The 16,068-nt window shown below is 44.9% G+C and overlaps 1 protein-coding gene across 1 annotated transcript in view; it reads left to right on the top strand.

Moving 5' to 3' along the window:
• The window catches only part of LOC126992931 (uncharacterized), a 99,929-nt gene that overhangs the window by 60,489 nt on the left and 23,372 nt on the right, over positions 1–16,068 (top strand). The window contains exon 5 of the mRNA XM_050851765.1: positions 12,651–12,836. Within this exon, the coding sequence (XP_050707722.1) occupies positions 12,651–12,836 (186 nt within the window). The remainder of the gene's footprint in view (positions 1–12,650; positions 12,837–16,068) is intronic.

Below are 16,068 nucleotides of genomic sequence, written 5' to 3' on the forward strand. Positions count from 1 at the left end.
TCTATCCTTAACTCATAATCTTAACTGGAAACTTCACATCTCCTCTCTCACTAAATCAGCTTCCTCGAGGTTGGGCGTTCTGTATGTTCTTCTCCCCCGCCCAATTGCTATCCATACACAGGTGCCTTGTCCGCCCTCGTATGGAGTATGCATCTCACGTGTGGGGGGGCTCCTCTCACACAGCTCTATTGGACTGAGTGGAGTCTAAGGCTCTTCGTCTCATCAGCTCTCCTCCTCCTACTGATAGTCTTCTACCTCTTAAATTCCGTCGCGATGTTGCCTCTCTTTCTATCCTCTATCGATATTTTCAGCGCTAACTACTCTTCTGAACTTGCTAACTGCATGCCTCCCCCCCTCCCGCTGTTTCGCCTCACACGACTTTCTAATCAAGCTCATCCCTATACTGTCCAAACCCCTTATGCAAGAGTTAACCAGCATCTGCACCCTTTCATCCCTCACGCTGGTAAACTCTGGAACAATCTTCCTTCATCTGTATTCCCTCCTGCCTACGACTTGAACTCTTTCAAGAGGAGGGTATCAGGACACCTCTCCTCCCGAAATTTACCTCTCTTTTTGGCCACTCCTATGTATTATATTCGGGAGCAGTAAGTAGCGGGCTTTTTTTTTTTTCATTGTTGTTTTCTTTTTTTTCACGCCCTTGAACTGTCTTCTTTTCTGTAAAAAAAAAAAAAAAATAAATAAATTAAGCTGATTTTTAGTAAGCCTGCTGCTGGCGGCACGATGCACTATATTTTGAGGTGCGACCGGTCTATGAGAGAGCTGATTTACAAGAATCATGACAAGTTAAAATTAGAATTGGGCGTATACACAGTAAGAGACAGATACCAAGCATTTATATGCTATCATTGTCAGAGAAACGGCCATCTTTAGGCCAACTGCACTGAAACGAACAATGGAGAGACTCCAAAGTGTTACAAATGCTCTGGCGATCATAAATCAAACGATTGTTCCATGGCTGAAAAAAACACATAAATTGCATGAGGTAGAAGAAGCCTGAAATCTATCACTCAGCGAATGATCAGTGTTGTGTAGTTCTTCAGATTGAAATTTTGAGAATTCGTAACATGACCGATCATAGCTATTAATTAATGTTTCTACTCGAAGATAAATTGTGTGTGATAAGTGTTCCGTGATGTGGAGATAATCGTTGGAATTTTTTTTTTTTTTTTATCGTCTATGCCTATAGCGCCGGTAGGCTTGCTTGAGGGGCCTGGATGCTATTCGGCCCCAGCCCGTCATGGCACAGGCAAGTGTTTATAGTGGCGCCATCTTCTCTTGGCTCATGCTGCCCCCCGGAACTCCTTCTTGATTCACTTAGACGGTTTCCTCTAGAGTCTGCGTTGATGGGTGGTCGTCAGGACAGTATGTGGGTAGTTCTAAGCCACTCGGCGGTGGTAGCATGGGGATTCGAACTCGCGTCGTCCATCACGTAGTGAATATGGACCCAGCACGCTACCACTCAGCCACCGCCTACCCTGGATATTTAATTGTGATAATATAAAGAAAATATCAGACATGAAAACTGAACTGATGCCAAGTTTATTAAAAGGACAACAGAAGGCTATTCAGGAAATATATTAATACTCTCTAACTACGACGTTTGCGAATAAGTGCATCGAGTATTATTATCGAGGCTAGCATTGCCATTGTTGACGGCCCTCGCAGAGCGCTGCACTAGCAGTGGAGCAGGGCATGAAACCTCATCAACGGTTATACCCCGAAGTAATCTGAGGTTAGGTTATCGACCATCTCGCAGCGATGGTTGAGCCCGGGGGCGTTCAGCATGCATACGTAGTCCAGTTTGTTTCCTCGGAGACGTGTAGGTTCAGGTCCATTGATTAAGGATGCTTATAATGTTGTGACTACTGCTCAGTGTAGAAGCTAGTTTTCTGCCATTATTGTTTGGGAGCCGTGTAGCATTATGTCTTAGTTTGTCATGAAATGCATTGAGGTCCCCAACCAGCATTGTAGGGCAGCCGTCTGTGAAGTCATGCAGTTGTATAAAATCAAGCATGTTGTCTGTGATGTACACATTCAGGATTTTGATAACATTTCTCCCGTTAGCATCGTAGATGTTGATTGCTAGTGTCTCACTGATGATTCCTACGAAGGCTTCCTCAGTTGAGTCAGTGGGGATTTTTTTAATTTTTTTACATAGGTCACCAAGCATCTGGACGGGAGGCGGCGTTATTGAACACGCTCTCAGAAGTGTAGTGTTTGTACACCATAATCTGATTATTGTTTGCGGGGTCATGACGCGTTTCTTGTAGATATATAACATCAAAATCATTTCGGGAGCAAATTGTAGCATCTCAATCAGCCAGTTCTTAAGTCCGTTGACATTCCAGGTGAGAGTTTTTAGAAGTTTTTCGTTTATTGGGAGTCCGAATCATTAATAAAACTCAAGGCCTTCTCCCGGTAGCCGGTTAAACATTTCAATGACGTCAGCAACGAGGGTGTTGTAGGATCAATGGAGGGTGGGTGGTGCCTTCCTGAGGACAGTCCAGACGTCTTTGATGTAGAAGTCCCGTGGCCACGCTAAACCTTTCATGACAATATCAGGTGAGGTCTTATTAAGTCTTCGTCGCTGGCTTCACTGCTGATCGTGTCAGTTTGAGTGGATTTCTTCGCAACTGCCTCCACTGTGTTTTGCAATACAGCATTACTCTCAGTGAGCCCTTCTACTACAGCAGAGAGAAGCCTTTGATATGTCCAGCGCAATAGCAAAGGTTTCACCGAAACGATTAAGAGAGGATGACCAAGAGTCAGTTAGGAATGCAAGGAGATCACCAGAAGAATGCCCCATGCGGAACCCATACTGGTGATCAGATAGAAGGTCAGAAGTGGAAAGGTGCTTTTGAATCTTCCGGTTAAGTATTGATTCAAAAGCTTTAGATAGACAAGAAAGTAAAGCTATAGGACGGTAGTTTGAGGGATTGGAACGATCACCCTTCTTAAGCACAGGCTGTATGAAGGCATACTTCCAGCAGGAAGGAAAGGTAGATGTTGACAGGCAGATGCGAAAGAGTTTGACCAGGCAGGGCGACAGCACGGAGGCACAGTTTTTAAGAACAATAGGAGGCACTCCATCAGGTCCATAAGCCTTCTGAGGATTGAGGCCAGAGAGGGCATAGAAAACATCCTTTTGAAGAATCTTTATGACAGGCATAAAAGAGTCAGAGGGGGGATGAGTAGGAGGAATATGCCCAGAATCGTCCAGAGTGGAGTTTTTAGAAAAAGTCTGAGAGAAGAGTTCAGCCTTAGAGATAGATGAAACGGCAGTGTTGCCGTCAGGACTAAGGAGTGGAGGGAAAGATGAAGAAGTGAAGTTGGAGGAGATGTTTTTGGCTAGATGCCAGAAGTCACGGGAAGAGTTAGAGAAAGCAAGGTTTTGGCATTTTCTATTAATGAAAGAGTTTTTGGTTAGGCGGAGAATAGATTTGGCACGATTCCGGGGAGAAATGTAAAGTTCATGATTAGCATTAGTTCGAAGGCTCTGGTACTTTTTGTGAGCTGCCTCTCTATCTTTGACAGCACGAGAGCAAGCGTGATTAAACCAAGGCTTTTTAGCGTGAGGAGTAGAGAAAGTAAGTGGAAGGTATGCCTCCATTCCAGAGACCATCACCTCTGTGATGCGCTGAGCACACACAGAGGGGTCTCGCTCCTGGAAGCAATACTCATTCCACGGGAAATCGGAAAAGTACATCCTCAAGTCGTCCCACCGAGCTGAAGCAAAATGCCAGAAGCATCGCCTCTTCGGTGGGCCCAGAGGGTGTACAGGAGCGATAGGACAGGATACAGAAATATGGTTGTGATCGGAGGAGCCCAACGGAGAAAACAGTTTGACAGAGTAAGCAGAAGGGTTTGAGGTAAGGAAGAGGTCTAGAATGTTGGGCCTGTCTCCAAGACAGTCGGGAATACGTGTAGGGTGCTGGACCAACTGCTCTAGATCGTTGAGGATAGCAAAGTTGTAGGCCTGTTCACCAGGCTGGTCAGTGAAAGAGGATGAAAGCCAAAGCTGGTGGTGAACATTGAAATCTCTCTCTCTCTCTCTCTCTCTCTCTGAATGTCTGTCTATCTCTCTCTCTCTCTCTCTTTATCTGTCTGTCTCTCTGTGTCTCTGTTTCTCTGTCCCTGTGCCTCTGTCTCTGTCTCTTCTTGGCCCCAAAATATAACGATGAAGTTAAAAGAAAATGAGAAGGACTTACCCTGATGTGCTTGTTCGGTGTGTAGTTGTCCCTCTTGATACAGCGCAGCCATTTCCGGGAGTTCTTCATCTTTGGGGAAGGAAAACACATGCACTTTTGGTCCGGACCTGTAGTTTCCTTTGCAATTCGGAACTGCATACGTGTTAGGCGTCACTAAATTACATTAATAGCAAAAATAAACCTCTAATAGACACTGTTTCGCGGGAAGGGATGGGTGGAGGGTAGCGCGTAGTGACCCCGGCCTGACCTGGGAAGAAACTGGCCTTAGATGAAGGCGGTGGTGGGGGATGCTGGGGGGGGGGGGGGGTGCAGAGTGAAGGTCGGGTAGCCAAGTGGGAGTCGGGAAGTTAGATCGCGATGGTGGGGCAAGTGCGGTGGGAAGTGGGTGGTCAGGTCGAGGAGGCGAGGGCTGTTGTGAGCCGGGTGAGGCGGTAGGTGGGGCAGAGGCAGCGTCTCCTGGGATGTCGGGCCTGCCAGCTGCACCGTTATGAGCAGGGGGTGGTATTTCGTGCCCCGCCTCAGCGGAGGAGCCACCAGTGTAGCAGTCCCATAACCCTAAAGACATTGTGATGAGCCTGCATTCTCTCTCTCTCTCTCTCTCTCTCTCTCTCTCTCTCTCTCTCTCTCTCTCTCTCTCCGGACAAAGTGAACTCTTCCACAGGGACGAAATACACCTGTCCTCCATCGGGGCAGCCAGATTCGGAAGGCTCCTAAACGACGCAGTACCTCGACACCCCATCAAAAAACGACTCTCAGCCACGCCCTTCCACCCCGCCCGTGAAATAGACGCCATGCATCGCAACAAACTCGTAACCGTGATCCCGCAAGTACCACCACCTCTAATAACAAGCCTCTAGATAACTTAAAAATACTTAGTTTCAATGCGCATAGCCTAAGAAACAAGTTTGATGAGCTGAGATGTCTTGCTCTAACATAAAATATTGACATAATTGCTATAACCGAAACATTTATCGACACCGCAAATATTGATTTAAGTTCCGAATACAACATAGATGGCTACAGATTCTTCAACAAAGATCGTGTAAACCGTAGAGGCGGTGGCGTCGCCCTTTTTGTCAAAACCTATTTGCAACCCACTGACAAAACACCAAGAGACAATAACGTTGAACATTTGTGTGCGAATAAACATTGCAAAAGTCAATTTAAATATATCTGTCACCTACAGGCATCCTGGGCAATCACTCGATGACGATCATGAAAGGCAGTCACTTAATAACAACGACTCACTGATATTAGGAGACTTTAACCTCCCCCCTATCGACTGGGAGACACTGTCAGGTGCAGAAGGCGAGTCACATAGAATGATTGAATTTTTAGAAGAAAATTATCTAAGCCAAATGGTTTCTGAACCAACTCGGCAAAATAACATACTCGACCTTGTTATAACTACCCAAGATAACTTAATCAGTAATGTCACGGTAGGATAACACCTCGGTTCTTGCGATCATAAATTAGTGCGCGTCGACATTAGAGCCTAAACATCAGTGACTGAAAATAAAGTAAAGGTGCCCAATTTCAAAAGAGCTAACTTCGTAGAAATCCGACAAAAACTAACAGAAATACAACTATCAGATGACGGCAATGTAGAGGAAGCCTGGCTAAGCTTTAAAAATCATTTACTCACTCAGCAGAACACATTCGTCCCCTTGTGCGAGAAGCGAAATAACACTAATAAAAGCCCACCTTGGTTTAATAGCGAAATTAAACACTCAGGCAAGGAGAGAAAATTGTCTTACAGGTTAAAGAAAGAACAAAGCACGCCCGAAAACATTAGACTTTATCATAATGCCAGGCGACGAGTAAAAAGATTAGTATGTCAGGCAAAGCGTAGATATGAGGAAAATATTGCAGCCAACTGTAAAAATAATCCGAAATCCTTCTTCAGTTACATAAACAACAGAAAGGCGATCAGAAGTGGAATTGGACCTTTAACAAACAACGACGGTGCACTAGTGACTGACAGCCAACAAATTGCAAACCTCTTAAACAGTTACTTTTCCTCGGTGTTCAATACTTACAGTCTTCCTCTCACTACCACCAGCACCAGTACTAATGTAAATCTCGAGCATGCATTGCCTAATTTTGAAATTAGAACCGATGAAGTCCTTAAAGCTCTCCAATCACTTAAAACAAATAAAAGTCCCGGACCCGATAAAGTATATCCTATACTGCTTAAAGAAACAAAGAGCGAAATACTCTCCTCCCTCACAACCGTATTCAATATGCCCTTGCGACAAGGCATCGTCCCTTCGGATTGGAAAAAGGCAAACGTGACACCGATTTTTAAGAAAGGAGACAAAAAAGTACCAGGTAATTACAGACCCATTAGTCTAACTTCAGTTGTAGGTAAGCTACTTGAGAGCATAATTAGAGACAAAATTGTGAGTTACCTTGAAAGCCACTCGTTAATTGGAGATTCACAACATGGCTTTCGTAACAAAAGATCCTACCTATCAAACCTATTGACCTTTTATAACGACCTCTTTTCAGTTTATGACGTAACCAAATCACTGGACGTAGTCTATCTTGATTTCCAGAAAGCGTTTGATAAAGTCCCACATCATAAATTACTTTATAAATTAAAACAAATAGGTATTGACGGTCAAGTAAACCAATGGATCGCGAATTGGTTGAGCAACATACAACAAAGAGTGGTGATTGACGGATTTAACTCAGAGTGGGCACCGGTCACTATAGTCCGGCAAATCTTAAGTGGCGGCTCTGACGTAGACAGACCGCTAGACCCTGGTGCCACGTCTCCAACTGACCCCGCACACCATGCCTCTCTCTCTCTCTCTCTCTCTCTCTCTCTCTGTGTGTGTGTGTGTGTGTGTGTGTGTGTGTGTGTGCGAGAAAAGTGGGGGTGTACTCTCATTCGGGGAGTATGGTGCACGACAATGCATAATAATAATAATATCATTAATAAACCTCTTTAAAAATGCACCAAGACTCTTTACCTCTCGGGTGATGTGGAAATAAGGTCAAAGTGTAATATTTTAATGTTCTTAGCGACCACTCCTTCCCCACTCCCTGGCCACCCCCAGCGGAACCTCACCATTTGCCTGGATGACTCAAATCAGAATTTGCTTGACGGTCGTGATATTCTATATACAGGTACAGTTTCCATATTTTATCATAATTATACCATATGGCTGATATTGTATGGCAGATGGCAGACACACACCAAAAAATGGCAGAAATGCGATAATTAAAGCAGGCAGAGCAACTGGCAACTGCGGTGTGTTAGGTTGACTTGAGCTGACAACGCCGCGCTGGCAACGATGCCAAGTGTTGTACAAATTTCTTTGTATTCACTCACAGATAGAGAATCAATCATAAAAAGCATATTTGTTTTTATACTAGAGTGAGAGAGAGAGAGAGAGAGAGAGAGAGAGAGAGAGAGAGAGAGAGAGAGAGAGAGAGAGAGAGAGAGAGAGAGAGAGAGAGAGAGAGAGAAGGGTGTGAGAGGCACGGTACGCGAGGTCAGTTGAAGACAGCACCAGTGTCTAGCGGGCTGTCTACGTCAGAGCCGCCACTTAAGATTTGCCGGACTATAGTGGCGTTCCTCAGGGCTCGGTTATTGGCCCAGTGCTCTTCGATATTTACATCAACGATGTGGATGTTGGACTCAATAATCTCATTAGTAAATTAGCAGACGCCACAAAGATTGGTAACTCGGTTCTCACTGACGAAGACAGGCAAAGCCTCCAAGAAGGAGTAGGTAGGAAGACACCTACCGAACGAGCGTGAGCTACTCCCGGCGAGGATATATGGGAAGCGAGGAGGGTGCTGAAGCCCTTCAAAGACCCTTCCCATGTCCTCACTAACCGTTTCCCTTTTGTCTCATCAACACCAGAGAGCAGTTCAGCATGCTCTCTAAAGACAGTTCCTCTCTCTTTTTACACCACACTACATTCACACAACATACACACCTTTTCCCAAAATTCAAAATTCAAAATAGCGAAAAATTACAGAGCCTCGGAGTCCCCGCCTGGGAGGGGGGGTACCATAAATTTCCCCAGGGAGGACTCCCCTTCTGGCTGCCGACTTTAGAGGTGACCTGATGACGCCTCGAAACTCCTCCTTATCAATTTCTGCAACATTCGCGGTCTTCGTTATAGTTTTCATTCAGTGGAACACCATCTCTCCTCCTCTAAACCTCACCTTCTCTTCCTCACCGAAACACAGGTTTCTGAGGCTACTGACAGCAACCTCTACTCTGTTCCCTCCTACTATCTCTATCCTAAATTTCAATCCAAAGCTGGATGTTGCGTCTACGTGCGCAACGACGTCACTTGCTCTCGTGCCCACGACCTTGACTCTTCTGAATTTTCTACCATCTGACTAAGACTTCATTGTCATTCTATTACTAAATACATCTGTGCTGTTTATCTCTCACCTAACTCTACTAACTATGTAAAATTCTTTAACTATTTGAACTCTAAAGTGGAGCACATCTTGACTCACTCTCCCTTCGCTGAAATCTCCATCTTAGGAGATTTCAATGTTCACCACCAACTTTGGCTTTCATCCTCTTTCACTGACCACCCTGGTGAACAAGCCTACAACTTTGCTCTCCTCAACGAACTAGAGCAGTTGGTTCAGCACCCTTCTCGTATTCCCGACCGTCTGGGAGACAGGCCCAACATTCTAGACCTCTTCCTTACCTCTAATCCTTCTGCTTACTCTGTGAAACTGTTCTCTCCGTTGGGCCCCTCCGATCATAACCTTATTTCTGTATCCTGTCCTATCGCTCCTGTACATCCGCTGGACCCACCGAAGAGGCGATGCTTCTGGCATTTTGTTCAGCTCGGTGGGACGACTTGAGGATGTACTTTTCCGATTTCCCGTGGAATGCTTACTGCTTTCAGGAGAGAGACCACTCTGTGTGTGCCCAGCGCATCACAGAGGTATACAGAGGCATACATTCCACGTTCTTTCTCTACTCCCTATGCTAAAAAGCCTTGGTTTAATCATGCCTGTTCTCGTGCTATTAAAGATAGAGAGGCAGCTCACAAAAGGTTTCAGAACCTTTGAACACCCGCTAACTTTGACCTTTACATTTCAGCCCGGAATCGTGCCAAATCTATTCTCCGACTTACCAAAACTTTTATCAATAGAAAATGTCAACATCTTCTTCTAATTCTTCCCGTGACTTCTGGCATCTAGCCAAAAATATCTCCTCCAATTTCACTTCTTCCTGTTTCCCACCTCTCCTTAACCCTTACGGCAGCACTGCCATCTCATCTGTCTCTAAGGCTGAACTCTTCGCTCAAACATTCTGTAAGAACTCCACCCTAGACGATTCTGGGCATATTCCTCCTACTCATACCCCCTCTGACTCCTTTATGCCTGTTAATAAAATTCTTCCAAATGATGTTTTCTATGCCCTCTCTGGCCTCAACTCTCAGAAGGCTTATGGACCTGATGGAGTGCCTCCTATTGTCCTTAAAAACTGTACTTCCGTGCTGACACCCAGCCTGGTCAAACTCTTTCGTCTCTGCCTATCAACATCTACCTTTCCTTCCTGCTGGAAATATGCCTTTGTACAGCCTGTGCCTAAGAAGGGTGACCGTTCCAATCCCTCAAACTACCGCCCTATAGCTTTACTTTCCTGTCTATCTAAAGCTTTTGAATCAATCCTTAACCCGAGAACGTCGGTAGACCATTTTCTGGGCTTTCACGAGTCGTGGCTGTGGTACGGTGGACCGTAAAATGGGCTCACCATAAAACCCATAATTCGAGCTAATTGTAGGCGGTGGTGGCGTAGAGCAACCCACCATACATGACCTGGGTCACAGTGGTGGGTGAGTGATCTTGAGATGGGCTTTTTTGTCATAGGTGGTGCTGTAAGGTCATGGCAGATTGAATTAGCTATCCACACAGTAATCACTTGTCAAATTATCTAAAGTAGACGACAAGCGACTCTCGGCTAGATGCCACGCGTCACAAAATGAATGAAGTTTGAGTAAAAGTAAATATTTTTAACAGCTTTATGATTATGAGAGGAGTATTCTGATGTACGTTCCATGTTCTTAGTCTCAAAATGGAGTGTAATATTGCCGTTTCTCGGCCACTTTTCGGCTTTCCTATAGCCGAAGCCCACGGGTTAACCGGAAGATTCAAAAGCACCTTTCCACTTCTAACCTTCTATCTGATCGCCAGTATGGGTTCCGCAAGGGGCGTTCTACAGGTGATCTCCTTGCCTTCCTAACTGACTCTTGGTCATCCTTTCTTAGCCGTTTCGGTGAAGCCTTTGCTATTGCGCTGGACATATCAAAAGCTTTTGATAGGGTGTGGCACAAATCTTTGCTTTCTAAACTACCCTCCTACGGTTTCTATCCTTCTCTCTGTACCTTTATCTCCAGTTTCCTTTCTGACCGTTCTATTTCTACTGTGGTGGACGGTCACTGTTCTTCCACTAAACCTATTAACAGCGGTGTCTCACAGGGTTATGTCCTATCTCCCACTCTCTTTCTGTTGTTCATTGATGATATTCTTTTCAAAACGAACTGTCCTATCCATTCCTACGCCGATGACTCTACTTTGCATTACTCAACTTCTTTAAATAGAAGACCCACTCCACAGGAACTTAACGATTCAAGGCTGTAGGCAACAGAACGCTTAGCCTCAGACCTTACTATTATTTCCGATTGGGGCGAGAGGAAACTGGTGCTCTTCAACGCCTCAAAAACACAGTTTCTCCACCTATCCACTCGACACAATCTTCCAAACACCTATCCCCTATTCTTTGACAACACCCAGCTATCACCTTCTTCAACACTAAACATTCTAGGCCTATCCTTAACTCAAAATCTCAACCGGAAACTTCATATCTCATCTCTTACTAAATCAGCTTCCTCTAGGCTGGGCGTTCTGTACCGTCTCCGCCAGTTCTTCTCCCCCGCTCAGTTGCTATCCATTTACAGGAGCCTTGTCCGCCCTCGTATGGAGTATGCATCTCATGTGTGTGGGGGGTCCACTCACACAGCTCTCCTTGACAGAGTGGAGTCAAAGGCTCTTCGTCTCATCAGCTCTCCTCATACTGATAGTCTTCTACCTCTCAAATTCCGCCGCCATGTTGCCTCTCCTTCTATCTTCTATCGATATTTTCATGGTGACTGCTCTTCTGAACTTGCTAACTGCATGCCTTCCCCCCTCCCGCGGCCCCGCTGCACACGACTTTCTACTCATGCTCATCCCTATACTGTCCAAACCCCTTATGCAAGAGTCAACCAGCATCTTCACTTTTTCATCCCTCACGCTGGTAAACTCTGGAACAATCTTCCTTCATCTGTATTTCCTCCTGCCTACGACTTGAACTCTTTCAAGAGGAGGGTATCAGGACACCTCTCCTCCCGAAATTGACCTCTCTTTTTGGACACCTTTGACCTTTATTCAGGAACAGTGAATAGCGGGCTTTTTATATATTTTTCTTGCGCCCTTGAGCTGTCTCCTTAGCTGTAAAAAAAAACAAAAAAAAAGATGGGAGTTACCCTTTAACGTAGACAAGTGCCAGGTCCTTCAAGTTGGAACAAGAAATAAAAAGTTCGATTACGAAATGCGCGGCGTTAAACTCATAAGCGTTCAGTGTGTTAAGGACTTGGGGGTCAAAATCACGTCAAAACTCAAATTCTCACAGCAATGCATCGATGCAGCAAATAAAGCGAACAGAATGTTGGGTTTTATTAAAAGAAACTTTTTATTCAAGAATAAAGATGTAATACTTCCGCTCTACAATAGTTTAGTCAGACCCCACTTGGAATATGCGGTATAGTTTTGGTCTCCCCACCATGGAAAGGACATTGCTAAATTAGAAGGTGTTCAGCGTCGGGCAACAAAAATGATCCCCTCCTTGTGCATGCAACAAATCCTACGAAGAAAGGCTTTCCACCCTTAACATTTTCTCTCTTGAGAAACGTCGCCTCCGAGGAAAACTGATCGAATGTTTTAAAATACTTAATGGTTTCACGAATGTAGACAGATCAAAATTGTTTATGATCGATGACACTTTACGAACGAGGAACAGTGGCATAAAACTCAAGTGTAGACAAGTAAATTCAGACTGCACCAATTTTTTCTTCACCAACGTTGTAGTACGAGAATGGAATAAGCTCCCACCTTCAGTGGTCCAGTGTAACACGACTAACTCCTTTAAAAACAAGCTCGACCGTCACTTTCTTGAACTTAATATTAACTAGAGTAGAAATGCAACGTTTTGGTGCCATCTGATTAATGTAGAATCACTTAGGTTTAAGGACAGGCCACCTAGTCTGGACCATGGGGTCTGTGTGGTCCGATTTTCTATGTAAATCTCTCTCTCCGGAACCGGGAGCACCGTCATCAAAACTCGTAACTAACCGCTGCCGGAACTGATGACATATGTCTTCTCACCTACAGGAATATTGGTATCACGTTTCCCGGTGGTAAGCTGGGTGCTGACGCATGGAGACAGCTGTTGCGGGATCTGGCCGCAGGTGGCCTGAGGTGGGGGCTCATTAGTGTTCCACGCACTACAATCACTGAAAACGAAGCGGAACAGCTGGACGAGCTCGCTGAGTCTCTGTTGTTGGGTGGCTTTACCAGGTATGTGTGTGTCTGTGTGTGTGTGTGTGTGTGTGTGTGTGTGTTGGGCTCTTTCGTTTACCAACTCTTTTCTGTATACTCTCCTTTCGCTCCTATATAATTTAGTTTGATGTTAGAAGGGTGATATTCTTGGTGCGACTATTTCAAATACTGGTCTTCAAATAAGTGCTTTACATTCGTGGTTTTTGCGGTAGGTAACGCAAAAAATGTAAAAACTGTTGGTTAAGAAATAATAAGCCGTCATGGAAAAGTAATCGATGGGCCTCAAGCAGCGGAGAGGTGAATTGATACCCCGTACGGACTGTAGGGAGTAGGCAGGTAGACACTTGCTGAAGTGTGCGTAAGCCACTCCCGGTGAGGTATATACAGGAGGAGAGGGGGTACTGCAAACCAAGGAAAGACCCTTTCCGTGTCCTCACTCTCTGTTTCCCAATTGTCTCATTACAACTGGAGAGTAATTCAGCATGCTCTCTAAAGATAGCTCCGCTTACTTCCCACACCACACACTACATGAACACACTAAAAAAACTATCGTTTCAATGGGGTCCGACGAATTTCACACTGAACAATCCGGTAATCACGGCAGGGTTGGTAAGAGTGCGATCACCCCCACCACCTCAGCACTGCTGGGGGAAGCAGGACAGGACCCCCGTAAGGGAATGATAGAGAGGAAGGGAGACACTGATATACCAAATATCACCATAATATTAACGGAGTGATTTGAGTGCCACTTGTTTAAGCTTTATATTCACAAATTATTAAACAGTAATGCTCATATGATATACGTAACAGCGGTGGGTAGAAGCATTCTCCCATGTCAGAGACAAAAACAACCATCAACGCATGTCGGATATAGTTCAGTTCATAATGTGCCATCCTGGAACTAATGCTTCCACTGAACGTATATTTTCTGTCATGAACAAGTTATGGGCATCTGAAAAAAAGAATCTCAAAAGGCAAAGCCAAAAGCATTGCTGGTAAGAAAAATAAAGTTTAAACAGAAATGCATGGACTTCTAAGGGTTGTTTCAATCTACTCCTGGGCTACCCTTCTCTCTTGTGCTGCCTCAATGCCTAATAAAAAGTTGAAACTTTGCGCGCGGGCGTTTTGTCAAACATGTTGGTATAATGACTCGCCAATAATTATTAGAGAATTAATCTTATTGGGTGCATTCCATGATTGTTTCGAAACAAGCGAATACCGTGACTCGAGTAGTGCGTGCTATCCCAGTGAAACCAATGCCAACGTTATCTTACCATTTGGGTGATAAGTCAAGTTTAGAATCCACTATAAATCTATCATAAGGGTTATTTAAGTTTTACGTAACCTCCTAATCCTAAGTCAAGTTTATAATCCACTATAAATCTATCATAAGAGTTATTTGAGTTTTACGTAACCTCCTCGGCTCAGTGGAGCCGTATGTGGCTATCAGTCAGTGGGATTCACTCTGATATCCAAATCCTGAGTGACTCATCACCGCAAGGTGTTTATCATACTTGTTCTAAATGGACGAAATTTTAACTCTTCACTTGTGTGTTAGGTGTTAAAGCATAATTTCATCACCCAAAACACTACAATATTATACCTACATTGAACACAGATTAATTAACTTCGACTAAGACTCCACCTGTGTGTTTCATGAAGCGTTACTGTGCCAGCTCAAATTCTACTGCTTTATTTACGAGTCCCGCTCACTTAGTTCAGGCAAGTGAACCCACACCCAACACACGCAGTGATAACAACATGAGTAGCCTGTTCTCAATGGCTTCGTCTTTCTTCTCTGTTTGTATCGTGCTGAATGTGTAACGATAGTTTTTTGAGTGTGTGTACACAACACACACACCATACCGGGGAGGCAGTGGCTGAGTGATTAGCATGCGGGCGCGGCGTCCAGAAGGAAGCGGGTTTGCGTCCCGCCAGCCGCCACAAGTTAGGATTTGTCAGTCACCGCCGAGTGTCCTAAGACTATCCACATGCTAACCTGAACACCACCTATCAACCTGGACTCTTGACTTTATCTCTAAAAGAGAGCATCGAAGAGGAACTCCTGGGGGCAGCATGAGCCAAGCAAGATGGTGCCACTATAAACACTCGCCTGCGCCATAGAAAGCTGTAGCCGACCACCAGTCCAAACCAAGAAAGGCTACCAGCGCTATAGGCAAAATGTAGAAAAAGAAAGTCCTCATCTTTTGTGGTAGGTACCTTAACTGCCTCTAGATCAGACTCCACTCTTAGCCTTAGTCCAATGAGATATCATGATTGCTCGCCCGACTTCCTGTTCATTAATTTCGCAGTCTTTGCACTAATTTCCATTCTCTGGAACACAATCTCCCCTCTTCTAAACCTCACAGTCTCTTCCTCACCGAAAATCAGGTTTCTGTGGTAACCAGGGTAGGCGGTGGCTGAACAGATAGTAAGACGGCCCCGCGTTCAGGAGGACGCGAGTTCAATCCCCGACCGGTGCCACCAAGCTGGGATTTTTCAGCCGCCGCCGAGTGGCTTAAAACTACCCATATGCTGTCCAGAAGACCACCTATCAACCCGGACTCTAGATTCTAGGATTAAAGATGAGCTCCGGCAGGGCAGCATGAGCCAATGCAAGATGGCGCCACTATAAACACTCGCCTGCGCCAGAGCGGGCTGGGCCGACCATCAGGACCCACCGGGAAGAAGCCTTGGACCGACCATCAGGATCCACCGGGAAGAAGCCTACCGGCGCAATAGGCCAAGATGTAAAAAAAAAAAAAAAAAAAAAAAAAAAAATTGACAGCAATCTCTACTCTTTTCCCTCCTAGTCTCTAACCTAAATTTCAATCCAGAGTTGAATGTTGTGTCTACATACTCAACTACACCACTGCCTCTCGTGCCCAGGATCCTGATTCTTCAGAATTCCATACCATCTGGCTCTATTACCATTCTATTACTAGATATATCAGTGCTTTCTATCGCTCACCTAACTCTACCAGCTATGTAAACTTTTTTGACTATTTCAACTCCAAAGAGTAGCACATCTTGATTCACTGTCCTTTGCTGTTTTAATGTTCACCAGCTTTGGCTCTCATCCTTTCACTGACCAGCCTGATACAAAAATCCACAACTTTGCTTTCCTCAATGATCTAGAACAGTTGGTTCAACACTCTACACGTACACGTATCCCCGACCTCCTTCGACACACGCCCAACATTCCATACCTTTTACTAAATACTGTCCTCATTTACAGAGGGAAAGAAAA

This window comes from Eriocheir sinensis, unplaced genomic scaffold, assembly GCF_024679095.1.
Source record: "Eriocheir sinensis breed Jianghai 21 unplaced genomic scaffold, ASM2467909v1 Scaffold523, whole genome shotgun sequence".
NCBI lineage: Eukaryota > Metazoa > Arthropoda > Malacostraca > Decapoda > Varunidae > Eriocheir > Eriocheir sinensis.